General features: G+C 41.0%; 1 protein-coding gene across 4 annotated transcripts in view; it reads right to left on the bottom strand.

The window, feature by feature from the left end:
* Positions 1-433: 433 nt before the first annotated feature.
* The window catches only part of CEP112 (centrosomal protein 112), a 158731-nt gene continuing 138903 nt past the window's right edge, over positions 434-20261 (bottom strand). For 3 of the 4 annotated variants that reach the window (XM_065693275.1, XM_065693274.1, XM_065693276.1), the window contains 4 exons: positions 18092-18181; positions 4576-4677; positions 2185-2249; positions 434-873 (listed from right to left, as the gene is read on the bottom strand). In XM_065693275.1, the coding sequence (XP_065549347.1) occupies positions 870-873; positions 2185-2249; positions 4576-4677; positions 18092-18181 (261 nt within the window). In that variant the 3' untranslated portion in view covers positions 434-869. Of the gene's footprint in view, positions 874-2184; positions 2250-4575; positions 4678-18091; positions 18182-20261 lie in introns of those variants that run through there. The other variant, XM_065693277.1, reaches the window with a different exon arrangement.

Genomic DNA, 20261 nt, shown 5'->3' with positions numbered 1-20261 from the left:
TCCTATGCCTGGGAGGCAGAGCCAGCTACGAGGATGATTCCTTGTCCTGATCCTTCAGTTTTCCACTGCTGCTCAAAGCTCTTCCCTGCAAACCAAATCTGCTTACATTTACCAGGATCACCCAAGAGAGAGCCTGCAGAATCAAGGCTGAATCAGTTATGACTCTTTTTCAATAACAGCCCATAACTGTTATCAGTAAATGACAAAGAACTTTCCCCGTGACCAGCACATGCAACCCCATCCAGAGATATAACTGGCAATGGTGGCTGCATTTATCATCATGGCGTTTTCATTCTCGATCCAATACTTTTCCTTGAAACACAGCATAAGAACATCTCCCCAATTCACAAAGCCATAAAAAACCCTCATGGGCACTGTGGCTACTGAGGTGAGTGAGATGCCCAAGCAGGACAATAATGTCAAAACAAAATAGTACAAAATAATAATATTTTAATATTATGTAAACACATGGACACAAAACAATGTCAAAATATGTTAAAATATCTGGGACAATAATAACAGAAAATGGGATTTTCTTCATGTATAAAAGTGAAAAGAATGGTCCTGGGAAGTAATAGCAAAACTATTAGTAAAGGAAAATCTAAGGGCTCAGTAAGCAAGCTCAGCACGGAGTCAAACACACAGTACATCGAAAGCATATGTCTGTAATAAGATAATGATAAAAATAATGGAAGGAAGATACAACTAAAAACATGCTGGCACGAGCAATGAATGTGGTTTTATGAACTTCATTTTATGTGCTAACAAAATAGCCACTGATCTTTGCATTTGAATTTACAAGAGCCAAATCTTCAAACCTATTCAAAGCAGTCCATTTGGCAATCGAAGAAATCCAACAGCTCGAGCAGCTACCTGAAAACCAAGAGATTCTCATTAGTTATGTCTTACTATTTTAACTATAAAAACACAACAGGGTTTGGTCCAGCAGTGGGGCTGCACGTGGGCCCACTGCTGTCGGGTGTTCAGGAGCATGCAGGGAGCTGCATCAAATCCGTGGCCACAGGCACGCATATGTGTTAAAGCAGCAAAAAGCAGTTTTTCAGTGAGTGACAGTCAAGTAGATGGTAACACAGAATGTAATATGAATGTAGACTTGGAGAAAAGATCCAGTCGGAAAGGTGATTTTCGTGAACAGAAGCAGCACAAAAGCTTCTCCAAGTCTCAGAGCAAATGCCACAACAGCCCCACTGGGAGAGGAGCTGCTGTGTGCCGTGCTGGCTCCATCCCTGCTTCCCCTCCACCAGGACATTGTGGACTGGCCTGCTCTAATGTTACATGATTATTCGCCTTTTCAAACAGCTATTTTCCTAACTGAGAAGACACTGATTCAGAATAAGCTTAAGACATCCCTTGGTAATGCTGCTGATGCTGAAGGAAAGAGTCTAGAGATGCATTACAGCTTCAGATTTATCTGACAAAGTTACCTACGCTGGACATATTACCAAGAATCTCTGATGTTTTCAGTTTCTAATTAGCTTTAGCTAATTCTCATTAACAAATAGTTCAGGATTAATACTTTCAGACAACTTTCACACTGCTAACATTTTTACAAAGGTTTAAATATCTTACAAATCCTTACACTAATTTTACAAGCACACACTCTTCTTTGCAAGAAACCCTTATGTGAGCTATGAAAGTCTCATCAAAGTCTATAAATATAAAAAAGATGGAGTGGCTTTCCTAGGAAGTTTCCTTTTACTCACCTCTCCATGTGAATCACTTAACTCTAAAGGCACAGCCAGGCTTTTTATTGCTGCAGCACTCACCATAATTTATATTGGAGGGTGTAAACGGCTGAAAAAAAGCTCAGGCTCATGAAGATCCGGTACTTTGAAGATGTGATCTGTAATATTATGCATTGCATCATTGTTTTCTATCTTGAAAGGAGGTGGCATCACCGCAGAGCTGCAGCTGTGCACCGAGCCACTGTCTCATCATGAATGTCGAGGCAAAGCCCAGACTTGTAATGCACCTGCAAGTTCTCTAATCTTGCTCTAATGGTACTGACTAAGCAGTGGGAAAAGTCTTAGACGCTTGTTTACTGAAAATAAGGATCTTTTAAAACTGCAACTGTATTTGAGTGTTTTAATTAAGCCGTAAAACTTCAATAACTGGGATCCACAGGTGTGAAAGGGTACAAATTGATCAAAGATAATCATGTACCTCCTGGCCTGGTAGACGTTCAGCTCTTCCTGGAGGACACAGACTCTTTTCTGCAGAATATTTACCTGTAAAATACAACCCCCATGAAAATGACGGACAAAATTTGGGCTCATTTCATAAAAAGTGTTTTTCTGGTCTATCCTGCCTAAATAAAAAGCAGTTCAGCCACAAACTAGAATTCATGCTTGGTAGAAGACTGTTAGTATGGCTTCCCTGGCCCTGCTCCAGCTGCACGCTACCTACTCCTTTAGAAACAGAGGCAAAACAGTTTCTAAACTCAGCTGGTGGTACCATACGGGTTACACAAGTGTTTGGGAGCTCCACTTGTACTGTCAACTTGCGTATGATGCCTGCGCTCTGATCCCTGTGCTTTTGCTCTTGTGATGAAGGTGCTCACCTGGACTTCAAGTGTCTGAGAATGAATGTTTATTAATACACTGTGACCTCTTTTGGAGGACTCACCTGGAGCAGACAATTGGGCAGCGTGCTTTATATTTAGCAATGGTGTTAGAACTCTTTGCCCAAGCCACAAGTATTTTCTTCTTTATTTTTATCACTGCTCAGTGTTTTCACCCAGCCCATTCTCTTCATCCTCCTCCAACAATAAATAATCCTGACAGGTGCAGAGATTCCACTGCCCTTCTTGTCTGCTGTTTTCAAACTGGAATTCCAACTATTTTCAAAGACCGGGACACCTGTGCTTCAGTACAAGCCCTGCTCACTGAGTGGTCCGCGCCGACAGCATCCCACTGGAAATACAGCCAGCAGCAATGTGTTTCTGGGATAGCACCCAGGTTTTCATGTGTGTAGTTACTTTTACTCTTTTGAAATGCTGCTCCTCCTTAGAGAAGCCCTGCAGGTGGGTATCAGATTCTCCTGTTTTTTCTTTCTAACTCATTAACAGGTGTGGTATTCTTGCTTTGGCTCCGGAGTAACGCTTCCTACCAGACAGTGCTAATAGACAACCACACTTTAAAAACAGCTTTTTACTATCAACTGGAAATAGATTTCCCCAATAGATCCTTAACTCCTTATTTCCCACAACCATTTAAATGAGAATGATTTCCATTAGGTATCCCTTGATATGTATGCAGAGGGTTTACAACCAGTGTTGAAGTTGTGTCACTACCAGCACACAGGGATATGGACATTTCCCCTATGAATATTTCCTACTTCTATTAAAGGCACAGGGAAAGTGTCCCATGGATAGAAAAAAACCCTACAGAATAACCCTTATGTGCTGTAAAGAAAAATTATAAGGGGAAAACTCCTGAATACAATAAATTCCCAACCATCTCCATGGAGAGAGATTGCGTAAGAAAGAGAAATGGAGTTTGTGGATGAATAATTTGATGAAGAATGGTTCTGACTGTATAAGGCGTGTGCTGGTACCTATCCTGTGTCTTCAGGGCTCTCCCTCTTCCCAGCACTCATGGGCAGCTCTGAGTCACCAGCACTGCCCTGTCTTCCTCTCACTTCTTCCCTCCAGCCCAGGACAGATCCCAGTCCTTCCCAGCACATTTAAATGCACACTCCAGCCCTTGGCCATACACGAACACTGACACTGTTTTCTTTGGATTACTGTTATTCCACACCTATGATCACCTCTTTTTGTAGCTATTTACCCTTCCTCATGTGAGTTCAGGCAATGATGACATTTAGTTTTCTTCCAACTCCTAATATACAGAATAGGAAAGCATCAAATAACTTCTGCAGGAACCATGAATAAGAAAACCACCCAGTTCATTAGTAGCTCCCTATTCACAATGACATATTGGTATTTCTATAAGCCAATTTAAAAGTCTGTTTCATAGAAATAATATTGATTCTGCATTGTTCTAGATGAGCTAGTGTTTTAAATATTAAAGACAAAGCATTACAGAAGGTTATTAGAGCCTCTTTATACAAGAAAATGTAGAAATAACACACTGATCATTTGGACTAGTATCTTCAATGCTATATCCCATTTTCTTAATCATATAGGCTGGAAAGAAAAGAAAATTATTTCCAATTCTCTTCTACACCCTTTACATGCAACCTTTAAATGACTCCTTCAGGAGAAACAGGGTAAGGAAGATGAGAGATAGCTGTGTGCTGTATTTGAAAGGTTGAGAAAAAACTTAATACTGAATACAGCATAATTTCTACTTTCAACTGCCAACCGAAGCAAAATCTGGGATCAAAAGATGCAATGGGGTAGCTCTCAAGGTGAGGAGACTGGAGGAGAAAAGCCTTGTGAGAGATGACTGGAAAGCATGTGAGTGCTGCTATGATTTGGGTTGGAGACTTATTCTGTACTTTTGGCTAAATTTTAGACAGTCAGAATTTCTTGTCTAGACAAGATGGTTTTTATCTAATTCAAAAAGTTAAAGATGAATAATAAGAATTTACCTGAGATTTCAAAGATACGATGGTGTCTTCAAGTTCCTGTCTCAAAGTTGCTGGCATCAGCCCTTTGAGCGTGGCTTCATATTCTTGTCGTATATGGGTCATCTGTAACAGAACAAAAATACATTTATATATAGATGGCTACTTTTGGAAGCTGCAGAGTAACGTTTTTGCTTCTTTTGCCCAAATTGGGGTCCAAATAAACACAGAACTGTGGTGTCAATGGAAAAGGAAGTAAAGAGAAGAAAGATAAGCAAAAGCATGTAAAGAGCAAATGAGGTTAAAAAGAAGGGGAAAAGAAAACATTGGGTAAAGAATATATGGAAAGGAGGAAGAAATAATGAAAAGGAAATAGTAAGGCATTGGCTGGGACATGGGGAAGAAGCAGCAATAATCATTCCTAAATCTATCTCAATAGAGCATTTATACAGACGTATACTTTGCAATTGATAATCAGTTTTCTTTTTGTCTTTGGTGGCATCTGAACCAGGTCACTAGAGCGATATTTGCCCCTTACTCCCTCAGACAAGGTGAATTATTGTTTCTCAAGATCTGTTTACAACATTTCTCATCTTGTAGGTGCTTTTAAGGACTTTTTATTCATCATGCAACTATTTTTCATTGCGTGTTGTGTCTCTCTCAACTTCATTGAGGCAACAGGACTTTAACAGCTAGGTTTGAGACATGTCACGATATCAGATGTTCACATCAAAATGGTTACATCTAAAGAAGGGCATTTTAGTCTATAACTGTATTCAACAGATGCTGAGTAAACAGTACAGTTACAAAGAAAGGTATATGAGGAGAGATTAGCTGGAAGGATTGTGCTTTGTATCTCTCCTGTGTGGTTGTATTTGCTGAACCTTGACCCAGGAAAAGCTTTATTACTTGGTTGAATCAGTGCCTCCCATCTGTACTTAACTTCCAACAGGATTAACCTCTTAATTCAAATTAAACATGTACTCAGGTGCTTTTCTGGCCCAGCAGCTGAACATGTAAATAAAGGATAAAAGATTCAATATCAGATTAACTTATAAACTATCTTTAAACTTTCAAACTGAATCTATTTTTCCAATAGTTTACACACCAGCGCCATTTTGTGCTAATTTTGTTTTAGTTACCAAATTGCTTAAATCTACCATTGCAACCACAAATCACAACCTCAGCCCTCCAGCTGAAGAAGCCACGAGTTCCAGCTTCCAGCTCCCGGCTCACAAGGAGCGCACGCGCTGAGACACGTGAGAACCGCACAGCAAGTTCAGTGTGGGATGCGCCAAGTACCAGCTCATGGTAAAAAGCAGGTTGTGCCAAAATCTGCATTATGCATAACACAATTATCAATACAAAAGGAATAAAACAATCTGATGAAACTTTAGGAAAGTTCTATGAGTCATTCCGACAGGCAGCACAAATCTCCACATCTCTATGCAAATAGGCAATTAGAGGCTTTCCTTGTGAACTGCAAGTGAGTGTTGCCACTATGTAAATCTATAGGGAAAAAAAAAAGATGGTGAGACAGGAAACCTTGTTTGAACTCTGCCTGTATAGAAGCTTGTGATCAGAATTTATGGTCTTGAAAGTTACTCCAATAAATTCACGCTACCATTTCTATAAAGGCTTACAAAGTTATGCATAGGTGCTTTGCCAGGACAAATATTTTCTGAGCCAACAGCTCATTTGGGTGGGGACCTTGATAGAGCAGAAACGTATATTTCAGTTAATTCAACACGTTACATTTGCTTTTGGTGAGATGGGAGCAGAAAGAGGCAGCTAGAAAAGCAAAATGTCTCTATTTCCTACATTTTGAATAATAAAGATCTATTTCATGAGCAAGAGGATCTGCACAATCACTTTGGCAATATGTTGGGGTGACCCAACCAGCACAGAAACTCCACCTCACTTGCACTCAAGTGATGTGGATGTCAGGAGCTGAGCCTGGACTCCAGTATAACTCCCTACACTGCAACCTAGCCATGTCTACAGAGCATCGGGGACTGATGCCAGCATCCTCAGGTGCCAGGCACACAGCAAGAGCCCCTTACTCCAATTTTACCTAGAGGAAAGTCAAGCAAGTTTCATTCTAAGTACACGCAGCACAAACTTTACTACAGCTCTGTGATTGAAATAATACAGTTCTAATTGTGCAACAGTCTTTTTTCAACCAGGTCGCTGGTTGTAACAGTTTAACCTGCAAGTGTCCTCTAAACTCATGCTTCCATGACCACGTTCGCTATTAACTCCGCAAAGCAGCACGGGGATTGTTCCCATTTGATAGAAGTGTTTCTTGGAAAGTCAGGAAGAAATACTTACTGTGCTTTGAAGTATGTTATTGGGTCGGCTGAAAATGGAGGAAGAGAATGAGAAACAAGCCCTGGTAGCTGAAGTGTTGCTTGGAGCTGATTTCTTCCTCTGTTTCACAGAGAAGACATGCACCTTGGGATACAAGTGCGATTTGTTTGTTTGCTAAGACAGACCACGTTACTTTCCACTGTGCTCACTAATCACTGGATCACAATAAGATGAAAATAAGATCCCAGCTGTTTCCTGTCACATTATGATAAACAACATGCTGGTGTTTTTGGCTGAGGTTACTACCAAGGTTTATTGACCCAAGAGATTAAAATAGTGCATGGCAAAACCCTAAATCACTTCTTATAACTGAAAAATAATATATAGGCGGCTAATGTGGACTAACGTGAATGAGGAGGTTTTAACACTTATTTTTGACCAATGAAAGCTGGGTCTGCAGGGATTTCTATTTTTTTTTTTTTGGTGCCTTAAAGGCTTTTTTGTTCTTTTATAGCCTCAAGCTGCCTCCCTAGGATCCACAAATAGTGTGTCTCCTCTTGCAATCTTGAGAGATGTTGAAAATTGCCATTCTTCAGCCCTCAGGAGGGCTTTAGCCTGCTGGATGGGGATAGCTCTATTTCATTTACTGTTGCGTTCGTTTTGCTTCAGTCCTGAGAAAGCTTCTTTTTTTTATTTGAAAATCCATTTTGGTGAGTTGATTTAATCCAGGAACCCCCAGGAAGGTTTTTTATAGCTTTTAATATTAAGCTGCCACACTGCTCTTTGTTTATTCAGGTTGGTGGCTAACATATGAGGTTTAAGGTTTTACCATCAATCATCTTTGGTGTCAGTAGAAACAACTGAAAGCTGAGGCTGCGGCACATAGCTCATGTGTGCTTGGTCACACGATGGATTAAACAAGAAGAGACAAATATTCACACAATTATACAAAGTTGTGCAGAAAGGGAAGTTTCAGTTCCACAGGCTACAATGAGAACTTGTCAGCTGAGCACTGACCATTCTTGAAAGAGGTCAAAGTTGGTTTTTGATGCCCAGAAGAGAAATAGCCAAACCTGAGCTTTCCAAACCAAGCAGTCAGGCCTGGCCTGATTCTTCTCAATAGTGCATGACGGGTTTCTTTACTATTCCAATGTGTCTTCAGGTGGCACAATTCAGTTTTGCGGCTCTTTATCCTAAAAGAGGAATGTTGTTGGGTTGAGTTTGAAGCAGATGGGAGCACAGGATTGATGGAACAAGTCCCATTGGCATCTAGCTGCACTGTAGTCACTCTCCTTCCTTTTTGAAAGAAATAACTTAAGCACATCCAGAAGAAATACAGTATCTTCAAGATGACCAGATGCATTTTAACCCATGTTCCGAGAACAGCCTTCAAGGCAGAGGATACTCTGCTTCTCTTCTGTGCTTTGCTATACAGCCACAACCACACCATATCTTATTCAGTTTCCCAATAGCCAGCTCTCGCCTTCTTACTTGGGAGAGGTCTGTGATGCTGAGTTTATCATCCAACTAAACAAATGCAATCTTCTCCAGCTCTCCCAACTGTAATTTGCTTCATTTGAACCAAAGGAAAATGCAAAGGTAACTCTGAAGTATACATTGCCAAAGCAAATGAAGGGACCACAGAGGAGTTGTTCGAGTTCCTTTAGAAAACATAAACCTCATCTTGAAGGGCATAAAGTTAACATTTTATGTCAGATAAGAATCAAAAGGTGTTGTGGTTTTTTGGCATCTTAATTTCTGCCTGTTTATGATATGTATGAAGGATAATAATTCCATGTGTGCCAGGAAATACGAGGATAGTGACCAAAAAGCATAATTAGGATCATTTATTGTTATCAAATTTTCTCCATGTTTCAGGGGGAGTCAGGTAAGTAATAGCCTGACTCTCTCAAATCCTTTCCTATAAACAATGGTGTTATAAAGCTGTTTAAAAGAGAAATCTCTTTAAAAAGGTTATGCATCTGTTCTGCAATATGCATCTCTGAAAGCAGACATGAAAGATGTGCTGTAATAAACCTGAAGACAGGTTAGGGTACCAAAAAGGTAAAAATAACTCCTTCAGCCTTAGGCAAATCATTTAATCTCAGACTAAAGTCTCAGCCTTCTAAATGAGGATAATAACAATAACATTGCGTAGGTCAACTTCATTCAGGTGGTGTGAAGACTGCTGAAGCAATTTTCTGAGAGCACTTTGGAAAGGGCAAGCGAAGGACAAATTACTGCAGTGCCACCCCAATTAGAAAACCCCAATTAACAAAACCCAAAACCCCAAACAACAACCCAAAGAATGTCAGTGATTAATCACTGTTTGCTTGTGTTCTCCTTTGCAGTGATTCCTCCTTTGCTTCTCAGCACTCTTAACGTCCGAGTGAGCATAGCTCTAATCCCACAGAACTGCTCTGAGTCTCTATGGGCCTCTTCCTCCATCAGCCCAGGGGACACTTGGTCTATAACCAAGGAACCAAATCCACTGAAATCTGAATTTCCTTAAGTTACGTCTCTCTCAGGTTTCTGTTGTTAATTGGAGCTTGAAATCTTCTGAAGCAACTTTTCCTAATGAAGAATCAACTGCATCCATTTTCTCAATGAAGAACATGATCTGAACACTTGTCTTTTCATGATATAATCAACTAGGAATAGCCACTGCTTTTCAGTCCATATCCTCTCTTATTTCAGGCAGTGGGAATTTCTCTTCTGACTGTGCAATGTAGGTTGAAATATGGTTCTTCCAGATTTAGAGAAACAGAATGCAACTTGATACAAATGTTCTCAAGTTCGTAAGAAAAGTAATGAACGCCATAAATCGCATGAATTTGGATCGAGCAATGGAGCAAGATCAGCTGAGTGAGTTATTTTGTCAAGTGTACACCACGTTGCTCTCCACTGAGGAAATACTGCTGGAGAACCTCCCCTGTTCTGACAGTTTCAATAAAACAGAAATTAGTGGCATAGCCGCCCTCTTTGTTTCTCTGTCTTTAGCTAGTAAAGCATTTGAGCATCTAAAACATTTTTGCCTTGTTGTTTTACTAACCCACAGGGACCTCCAGTTACACAGAGCTGCTCGCTGCACACTGAGCTTTCTGCTCTAAGTTGTTTTTTTTCCCCCAAACCTGCATCCAAAAGGCCTTATTGCTTCAATGGCTTGTATTTCGATATCTTTCTTTTCTCAACCAAGATCTCCCACCTGGAAAACGCTCTGTTTGTAGTTAAGCAATCTGAGTCTGTATCATTCATAGCTGCAAAGGAAGGGAAGGCAGGCAAAGAGAAAAAACACCAGTGGGCTGCATATGGCAAGAACAGCATTCTTGGGATTACATGAGTTGGAGAGGAATAAAAGCTTTCACTGTCAACACCATAGAACAACCAGGAATGCTGTGGCTAGAAAATTCACGCTTTTCTCTCAACCTCCCCCTCTCCAGGGCTCTGCTATTGTTCCAGCTGGGATTTGGAGGATCCCTGACTTCTTTTCCTCTCCTTCCAAATGACTCATCGCAGATGCCATCTTTGTCCCCGAGCCCTATGTCCTTCAATTCATCAGTGTTGTCCCTTCATCAGCTGGAATGGTCACTGCTGCACCATGAGGATCCTCTGCTCCATGGGCTGAAGGGGGCTCGGAGACACAGCTCACACCCTCTGACCTGGAGGAACAAAACCTAAACCAGGCCCACCACTGACCAGTGCTGCTGGGCCAAACCTGAAAACACATGGTGCTCATTTCTGGCTCTGTTGATTCCTAAAACACTATCAAGATATTTAAGCCTGAAATAAAGCTATAAGCATCTCTGACACCACCACTGGTATGTATTTCTGCATTTCAGTTTTACATTCCAGCATGTGTTACCTTCTATATAATCCTTTCCATCCTGGGGAGGTTCAGCGAGTCAAGGTTCCAGTGTGTGATACACAAAGGTGCTGAGAGCTCGCTAATGGCAGTGAGAGCTGACAAGGCTCAGCAGCAGACAGGATTAGGCTCAGCATTTTCACACTGACTGTGTGAACAAGCAAATCTTTGTAGATAATAATCAGAAGCTGCTTTTACTATCACCATTTCCCCTCTTTCAAGAACAAAAATCTAATCAGCATCTCAACTGGAAAACAAGCTGCCAGGATGAGAAAGCCTCGCAGTTGGTAAGAGTCTGCTCTGCTTTGGACATGGGTGAGGATGAGGTGCAGGAGAGAGCCATGGCTGTGCTTCCTGAAAGGACTTCTGATGGATGGCATTTGGTGCTGATGAAATTGCAAAGTAACACGTCAGAATTAAAATGATGTTAAAGATCACATGAAGTTCGTCTTTTTTCAGTCTTTTTAGCTCCATCCAAGCACCTCATCACCTAGAAAAAATTAATGGGACAGTTTCCTAATTGAGCCTGCATTGCTGAGAGCCCACACTCATGATTAGATGTCTCTGCTCTTCTCTGCTGTCATCTGAATGGCTCCTCCCTGCATTCCCATCTCTTCTCCTTTTTTAATTCCCTGCATTAAACACCAGCATCGCTGTCCCTTGCAGTCCTGCTTTAAACACTTCTAAAAGAACAAAATTCCCTTAATAGATAATACACAAGCAAACCACAGACGCTCTAAAGTGATGTACTGCTCTCTTGAAAGATCTTCCTCATTCACTGCTACTTAAGACAAAGAGCTAGAAACTGACATTTTACAATACTAATTCCTGCATGCCAGCATATGCTTCTAGTCTTTTTTTGTTAAAAATTCTTTTCCCTTTCAGCTATTTATTCTGTAGTTTCTGGTTTAGTGTCTTTCTCCAGCTGGCCACTTCGTTCCAGTAATTCATTCTGTCCTATGAAGTAGGTATATATTTGTGTGTTTTCCAGTTGTGTCTGATTACCAAAGCTAACATTTGATCACTGACTTCCACACGTACATCAGCACCATCTACCTCTTTTCCCTTTGACAGTTGCACAGTTGGTGAGAGCCTTCACTCCTGCAGTTCCTGCCATATGGAGCTCCTGAGAACTTTCAACTCCACTGATTTCCAGCTCCTTTCAAATCCCACCTGCAAATCTGTTTTTCTGTGCTTGAATCTCAGCTTCTATCTCCTTCTGCTAATCTGAAACTTCATGCTATACAGTGTAATTTACTACCTTCGATTTAATTCTGCAGTCTTTTCATAGCAGGTTGTTAAAGAAAATGCTGTGCAACTGCAAAATGTCAAATGCAAAGTTATGATGTAATCTATCTCAGCCTTAATTAAAAATTGGAGGGTGCTTTTGTATCAAAGTAATTAATTGATACATCAATAGAATTGCATGTATGGTAGACACTCACCAACGTAAAAGTGGTAGAATAACCAAGAAAAAGTGGTCTCCAAATAATGTCAGTAGTCATTTTATGGTACTGAAGTCAAGATTGCCATACACCTATACAGGAACCTCTATCCATGAAAGAACCAGAATCAGTCTGATTCTTCCCCATCAGCCTCTATCGGGAAGTCTGAAAAGAGAACAACACACTAAGAAGTGGATGCTGTGTATGCTGCACAGCCCAACCAGCACGCTGCCACTCACGTCACATTCTTCACTGCTTCTCCGTGGCTCTTCAACATCTTCTTTTCAATAAAAATATTTTCAACTTGAAATGTGTTCACCACAAGTATTTTGAAAAGAAATCTTCTATTGTGCTGCCTGCAGCCATGGAACCAGCAGATTTTCAGGTGCCAGCTTGTGGGGAGCTCCATCTGACTGCTTGGCTCCCACATTTTGCACAATATATATGCATATATGAAATGGTTTTTGGGAGGAAAACAGTTGCAGTACGCGGTACCCTCCTGAGCCAGTGCTTGGGGTGCCGGCAGAGGGCTGGATGGACAGAAGGACCCTCCTTTGCCATGCAGAACTGCGGAAAAACAACGCTCTTCCAGTACATCCTCTCCTGTGCTGGTCACATACAGGAACTGTTCTAAAGTGACAATATGGTTGTGCTCTCAAGTCCCAGTGGAAACTTATTCCAGCTTCTCAGTCCCCCACAGCAGCAGAGACTGCTGAGCCCTGGTGCCAGTACAGCCTGCCCAAGGGGTTAATCGCCGGCTCTGCAGGCAGTGACAGTGCAGAGGCTGCTCTCTGTGAATCACTTCTGTGGTTAAGATCATTCAAATCTAGACTAAGCTTCCCATTTCTGTGGGAGCAGGAATGGGTCTCTGGGGGGAGATTTTTGGAAGTGTTTCAGTGACGTGGGCTGAAACAACCAGAGCAAATGGCAGAATATCACCACTAACTCCAGTGCGTGCTGACTGTTTTGTTTCTCAGACTAAGTGTTCCTTGGCTCTGCAAAACAAAGGCTGTCTAAATCCTCCTCACCTGCAGCTGGCCACAAAGCCAACTTCCATTTTTAAATACCTAATCTAGAGCTTATTAGCCTGATTTTGGAGAACTAACATGTTCTGAGAAAGACAAACCTTGGAGAAAGCCTGGGAATTTGAGGCACTGCCTGGCTCTTGCAATCAGCCAGGGCACCTGTCCTGGAATAGGAGGGAGGCTGGGTTTGTACCAAACACTTGCTTATGTGGAGGAAATTCAGCTGCTTCCACATGATTTTTCCAAAGGATATATAGCAGGACAGGGTGATGGAAGTGAGGGCAAAGGTTTTCTGTGATTTTATCTGATTGCATTTAAAACTCTGATACCTTTAAAAATTAATCTGAAAAGAAATACAGAATCATAGAATAATAGAATCCCAGACTGGTTTGGGTTGGAAGGGCCCTTAAAGCTCATCCAGTTCCAACCCCTGCCACAGGTGGGGACGCCTTCCACTAGAGCAGGTTGCTTCGAGCCCCATCCAACCTGGCCTTGAACAGTGCCAGGGATGGGGCAGCCACAGCTTCTCTGGGCACCCTGTGCCAGAGCCTCAGCACCCTCACAGTAAATTTTTTCTTTATATCTAACTTAAATCTACCCTCTTTCAGTTTAAAGCTCTTCCCCCTTGGACCAAAACCCCAAAAGTAAAGGGATAATATTACTCAAGCTTTCCAGCCATTGCTGTATTAAGAACTACTTGGGACCCACACCCTGGACACAGGCGCAGGTTGCTCATCTCTGTCTCACGAAGCTTTGCTCAGAGCTCCACAGATCTGCAGGCAGTGGCACTATTCCCGTCGAGCAGAAGGTGTGGCAACTGTTAGAAGCCCTCTGTGCTGCACAGCAACTGAAATTTCAGAACGATGCATCACAGCGCTCGTCTGAGAACAAATATATTTAGTTGGCATGGAAACAGTAAGTTAGGCTGGATGTGGTAAATATCCAGCAGTCATAAAAAATTGAGCAAGTCAGAATAATAAACATTAAGCACACAAACTCGCTGAATGCTTTTGAATCGCAGCTCTTTTACAATTATCACTCCCGTTTGCATTTGAACATGAGTGAAAGCCACTTAACAAACTAAGCTGCTCCATTTTATCCCAAACAGTTCTACAACATCCTTATTCAGATAACTCCTTTCTCCCATTTTTACAAGGGAGATAACTCTCTTATATTCTGATAACTCCCTTTCTATTTAAGGAAAAGAAGAAATGAAAGGGTTGGAAATCCACATTGGTATTCTCCTTTATTTCTGCAGTAATATTCATGGATTGAACATAATTGATTTTCTGTCTTCAGAGAATCTCTCTCTTTTAAGACTCTATTTGTGACTTGACTGCTTGGAGGAGTATTCCTGTGGTACGAGTATCTATGGTGTTGCTACTTCAGTTACGTGCCAACAGCAGGATCTTTTTCCCCTCTATTAATCCCAGTCAGAAATTTTACATCATACTCAAGCCACCTCTATAGTTAAAAACATTAGAACAAGTAAGGAAAAGAATAGGGTCTTCTGAAAAACTTCTTGAGTGTAATTCTCAAAAGAGAGATTTCTGGAGCTTTTCAGTGTACAGCGTTGGGGTGACTACCCCCATGAAAGGAATCTGAAATAAAAAGAGGTATTCTAAAGAAATCTAGGTGATAAAGCAAAAAGATCACTACCATGAAGTTTTGTAGAGGCCCCAGTTCAGCAGAATTTGTTGCCCATGCCTCAGTTCCCAGATTCATTAGGGCACACGCTTAAGCGGTCGGTGATGTGTGTCATTTTTAATTGCACCTTCACAGGATGTACAGCCTGCTGCAGGAACAATGCAGATTTTTTACCTATGACTGACAACTGCACAAAGCTGCATGACTCAAGAAAGAGAAATGGCTTTAGTACAACGAAAGCACCTTCTATCAGAACTCTTGTCTTTGATCTAGGTATGTATCAGAGACAAGCAAGTGATACAGTACAAGAGTATAACGATACAGGAACAGAACCTACATGGGATTAGTTGATGGGAAGGTGGTTCCAGAGTTACAAAATACTGAGATACAAGAAACTTCAAGCATTGCTTTGCAAGGAAAAGGTTTGGACACACCCGAATTTCCTAAGAACCTTCCCAGACTGCTTTTACTGTCATGGAGATTATCTATCTATCTATCTATCTATCTATCTATCTATCTATAAACCCCTATATATTAAGTGTGAGTTACACTGAATTTACTGCTAGTTTGCCACTTTCCATGATTACAATTACATATGTCTCAAGAAGGTGGATATCTAATTTTTAAAGGAAACATCCAGCATTTAGACATGAAAGAAAATGATACAGTTCTGAGACTCCAATCTAGAAGTGTAGCATTACTGAACACATGGACCATTGTCCTGGACAACCACATTTAGCAGAGACAGGACAACCCTTATGGAAAAGATAACATTATTTAAGGTCAGCCAAAGTGGGAGAAGTTTGCAGGCACTTTTGACAAATGTACATTCATTTGGATTGGAACTCATCATTCAGATAACATTGCCAGACTGATGAAACAACACAGATACAACATGATTGCATCTACTCACACTGTAAAGAGGACCGAGAGAGTAAACAGGAGTAAACACAAGTTCATGCAAGAACATGAAGTACTGGAATGAAAGAGCTCCATAAAAACAACAGCGCCACACTCGCCTCTAGACAGCTCAGGGCTTGCCATCAGACTCCTTCTAACATATTTCTCCCCTCTTCTTTACAGCATAGTTTGTCTCTCTGGGTAATTATAATAAAGAAAGGTTAACTCTGTGCAATCACTAGAGGGTTATTGTAACAAAGAGTTAAGCTTTGTGGATCTGTCAGTCACTCTTTGAGACTCAAGAGTTATAAGGACATTGCACTGAAAAAAAGACAAACATGGAGCACTAAGATACCACCCAACAAGCCATAACGAGAAACAGCTTCTTACTTTTAATTAAAAGCACAACAAAATGTTTTTTCATGTCTCATTCATTTGTTTGTTGTTGTTACAGAATCAAAACACAAGATTTTTCCTTTTAATGAAAACCAGAAACTGTTTAACCCTCTCTCCTCCTTATTCACAGACAGGGAAAGGCTCAGAGAAGTGGCCTTTGTAATAGCCCCAGCACAGATTTTGGTGGTTTATGCAATTCTGATCCAGACAATATTTGGTAGAAACAGAAAGCAAGCTCTCAGTCACAGCCTTAAATATTTCAACTCCCTGATGGGCTGACAAGTCCTTAGCTACTGTTAATACTTGATGAACATGTTAACAGGTAGCCTGGCCAAGACATAACAACTGGAAATATGTCAGAGCTGTCATTTTCCCATTTTTCTTCTGGAGAGATAAGCATAACTGATGAATTAACCAGGCCCACAGAAGACACACAAACAAATTGCAACATAATAGACCAAAGCCCCCTAAACAAAAACATCCTCAATGGCTCCAGCTTCCGAAAGTCCCAACAGATGAATGGCAGAGACAAGACTGTTGACAAACATAGATACAAGCGTTACCATAAGTCTGCTACATATCCACCTTGCAGGAAAAGCTCTAAGCTGGACTGTGCAGTGTCATTTAAATAACATTTCTGTTCTATTTATACCGGGGAATGGACCAGCTGAGCCAGTCCTTCAGTGACTTAGTGTAGGCAGGATAGTCCTGTAGGTTGTTTTGGACCATGTGCTCAGGGAAAACCTCCAAGGCAGAAAGCAGGGACCATCCTGCATGTCCAACCTTCTACCTCTGTAATTCACAAGTCCTTTTTTTGTTTCTTCTTGTGGATACTTTCTCAAAATGGGTCAGAAAAAGAAGCAAAATGGCAGTAGCAAAGATGAAAGAAAACCAGAGATTTGGAAGGACCCTCCTAGCATGCAGGCCAGGGCTGCTCCCTGGGAGGGACGACCATGCCCCAAATAGCTAATTTTCCTTCTTCTTTTCCAGGAGAAAATTTGAAGCCAAATGCAATGCTTGTGGGCCAACTCACTCATTACACCAAATTCCTTCGATCCTGCAAGCACTGCAGCTAAGGGTGAACCTGGCCCAACATCTGGATTTGGGAGGCAGAGGGGGAGGAGAGCAGGATCACCAGCTCTCCTGAGAGGAAATACATGAACATAAACACCAAGGGTGAATGAGCGCTCCCATGTGCAAGTGGGATGACAACAACTGGGGAAAAAATACTTGAAACTAATGATTGTTACTCTTCTACAACCACCCTAACTTACTATTCCTGCAGGTATAGATTTAGAAATGCTTTAGATAGGATGTAAGTTACAGATACTGTTTACTCAGCACCAAATAAGTTCTCAAATGCTGCAGAAACTGACTTATATCACCAATCTGGAAATTCATACGTGATTCAGACAGCCACCACCTGTATATTTTCCAGAATGCTTCAAATCACTCTGTTTTGAATGCAGCTCATTGATTTTCAGTTTCAACACTAGTCTGTAAACTACATACACTATTTCGCTTAAAGCACACTAAATCTCTGATTCCCCTGAAAGCATCCAGAATAATTTTAGCACTATTAATCATATGGAACTGTTTACAGACAACATGCTGGGACAATGAGTGCATAAGATCAGGAATAAAGATTATTCTAGCTCAGTTATCATCCAATTATAATGCTCTTCATACAAGCCATTAAACAACAGGTTAGGATACTCTCAGAAACCTCTATTAAAACAGTATAGACAGTTCAGAATAAATGCATCATTTAACAGCTAGAATAGTTGAAATACCAACTTGAAACAGAGAGCGTAAGTATTTGCCTGCAGGGTTCAGACAGTTTAATTCTGTTTTATTACATAAAAAACCAGTGGTTTTGCTTTGAAGCAAGATATTGTTTTTAAACATTGGACTCCTTGCCCAAGGGAAGAGGATGGGGGGACAGCACTGGGTACCTGTTCATGGGTTTCCAGCTCCCTGCGTTGCAGCTTCTTCTCTGCAGCCCGTGCCAAACTGTGGTAACTTTCCATTTCATCTTGTAAGGCCTGAAACAATACCAAGGGATGCAGAACACACGTGAGAAACGTGGGATGGCAGAAAAACCTGTAGGTGATGTCTTTTAATGAGCTGATTAGCAGTGCAGAATCAGTGCAGCTCTTTAGCTGCTGTTGCTTCCAGCTGTACGTGATAGCTGCTGAGATGTGACAGACGCAGTTTACCATCATTGAGTAACTATTCTGCACGGGTAGAACCACTGAACAGGAGGAGTGAAATCTTAGTAGTTCTATGTCATTACAGGCCACAAGTATTCACACTAAAAATGTAATAAATACCCTCAAAGCTTGAAAGGGAAATCGAAATGTTGCACTTGCAAATGCCTCTGACTTTTGTTATCATCTTATTTGTACAATCCAGGCTTCCTAGGAACACTTTTGCCGTGTACCAATAACTTTTCCTTTAAGCCAGAAGAATAATCCTCTCTCTGGAAAACCATGTCTGGAATTTGAAGGGAAAATGTATTCCATATTATTGAAACGGGATGTTTGTGGGATGAGGGGCTCCCCTCCCGCTCATATAAAGTCGAGCATGTGATCTACAACTGAAGTATAAACGGCAATAAATAAAAGGAATATTATGATCATGTCACTTTACCACAACTATCCAGTCTTTATTTAGTTCAGAAATAATCACTTCTAAAACCAAGCTCATAAAATGCACTGACAAATTTCTTTTGTCATTATTGTTCTTCTTATATATTTATTTTTATTACGGCAGGCCCTCAGAGCCTTGATCTTTTTGTTATACCCTTAACAAAAGAACAGTCATGCCCCAAGGAGCTGATAGTCTATGTTATTTCTAACAGATAGACACCAAACAAACAATACAAAGTTTCAAAGATTTCTTTTTTCAAGTTTCCTACTCATTGTTAATGTTTGAATACACACTTAACATTTACTTACACATTTACTAAAAGCTTAGTTCTGTTGTCAGCGTGAATAAAGGCATTGTTAACTGCAAGTGCTGACTCGAAGCAAAGTGCACAATGTGGATGTGAGATTGACATCGACACAGAGGCGGCTGTGGCAGCAGAAAGGGAATATTTTGAGTTATCTTTTGTATGCCAGGAAACCAGGGCACTGCTACCCATCAGCTGGAAAGCATGGTGCGGGGCAGGACCTGGGAAGGGACTTGCACTGGAGATATGCTATAAATGACATTGAAGGTGCCTCCAGTGTTGCCTGAGCTGCACAAAGACCTTCTGCAGAGCACCCTTGAAAGGAGCCCAGCGAGCCCATGAACTCAGTGCACTTCACAGAGCATGCAATATTGTTTGCGTTTGCTTCCTCCAAGTAGAATACCTATACATAAACCAGGATCACTAAAAGTACTCACAGTGCAAAGTTTTAACAGAAAAAACCACCCCTTTGCTCTTTTCCACAGCACTGAAATACTGTACTCTCAAATAATTTACAGGATAAAATTGCTATTGAGATAAGATAAGAGGACTACTTACGATAGATCTTGAACGTTGTTTTGAAGTGATGCCAGGCATTAACTTTAAAGTCTTATAGCTATAAGACTATTACATGTTCTCATGCCAAAAAATGTAACCAGACCCAAGCATGAACTTCAAATCTGCCCAGGGACTTTCATGCTATCACTGCTTCTGAGAAATGTTGAAATCCAGGCTTTGAATATGTAACCGGTCTTCAATAGTCAACAACTCTTGAAGTACTAGGAATTTGCATTAATATAATGAAATATATGTGAGAATCGTAAGGCTTTTTGTTTTCTTTTTGTACGTCTAATTTTGTAATGGAAAATTCAAGCATGTTTTGATTTAAACCCTAAAATGATCAGGTCATGCAATGTAGGAATGTAATACAGATCAGCGATGTTCCACGTATCACGGAGATCACCAAAGACCCAATTAGTCTGACACAAGTCCTGCCATGACTCCAGACATAAAGAGTACTGGACGACTCACAGGAACATTCAGAGAGCACGTTTTGGATGAACTGCAACGTGTGACCCGTCTTCTCCTGCTGTTTCCACATGATCAGTCCAAATACCTTGGCATAGTGAAAAATAAGGAGGGAGGAAGCCTCACTACACATCAGTCGT

Source organism: Lathamus discolor, chromosome 13, assembly GCF_037157495.1.
Source record: "Lathamus discolor isolate bLatDis1 chromosome 13, bLatDis1.hap1, whole genome shotgun sequence".
NCBI lineage: Eukaryota > Metazoa > Chordata > Aves > Psittaciformes > Psittacidae > Lathamus > Lathamus discolor.
The sequence above is the reverse complement of the archived record's forward strand: the minus strand, read 5'-3'. Positions and strand labels throughout refer to the sequence as shown.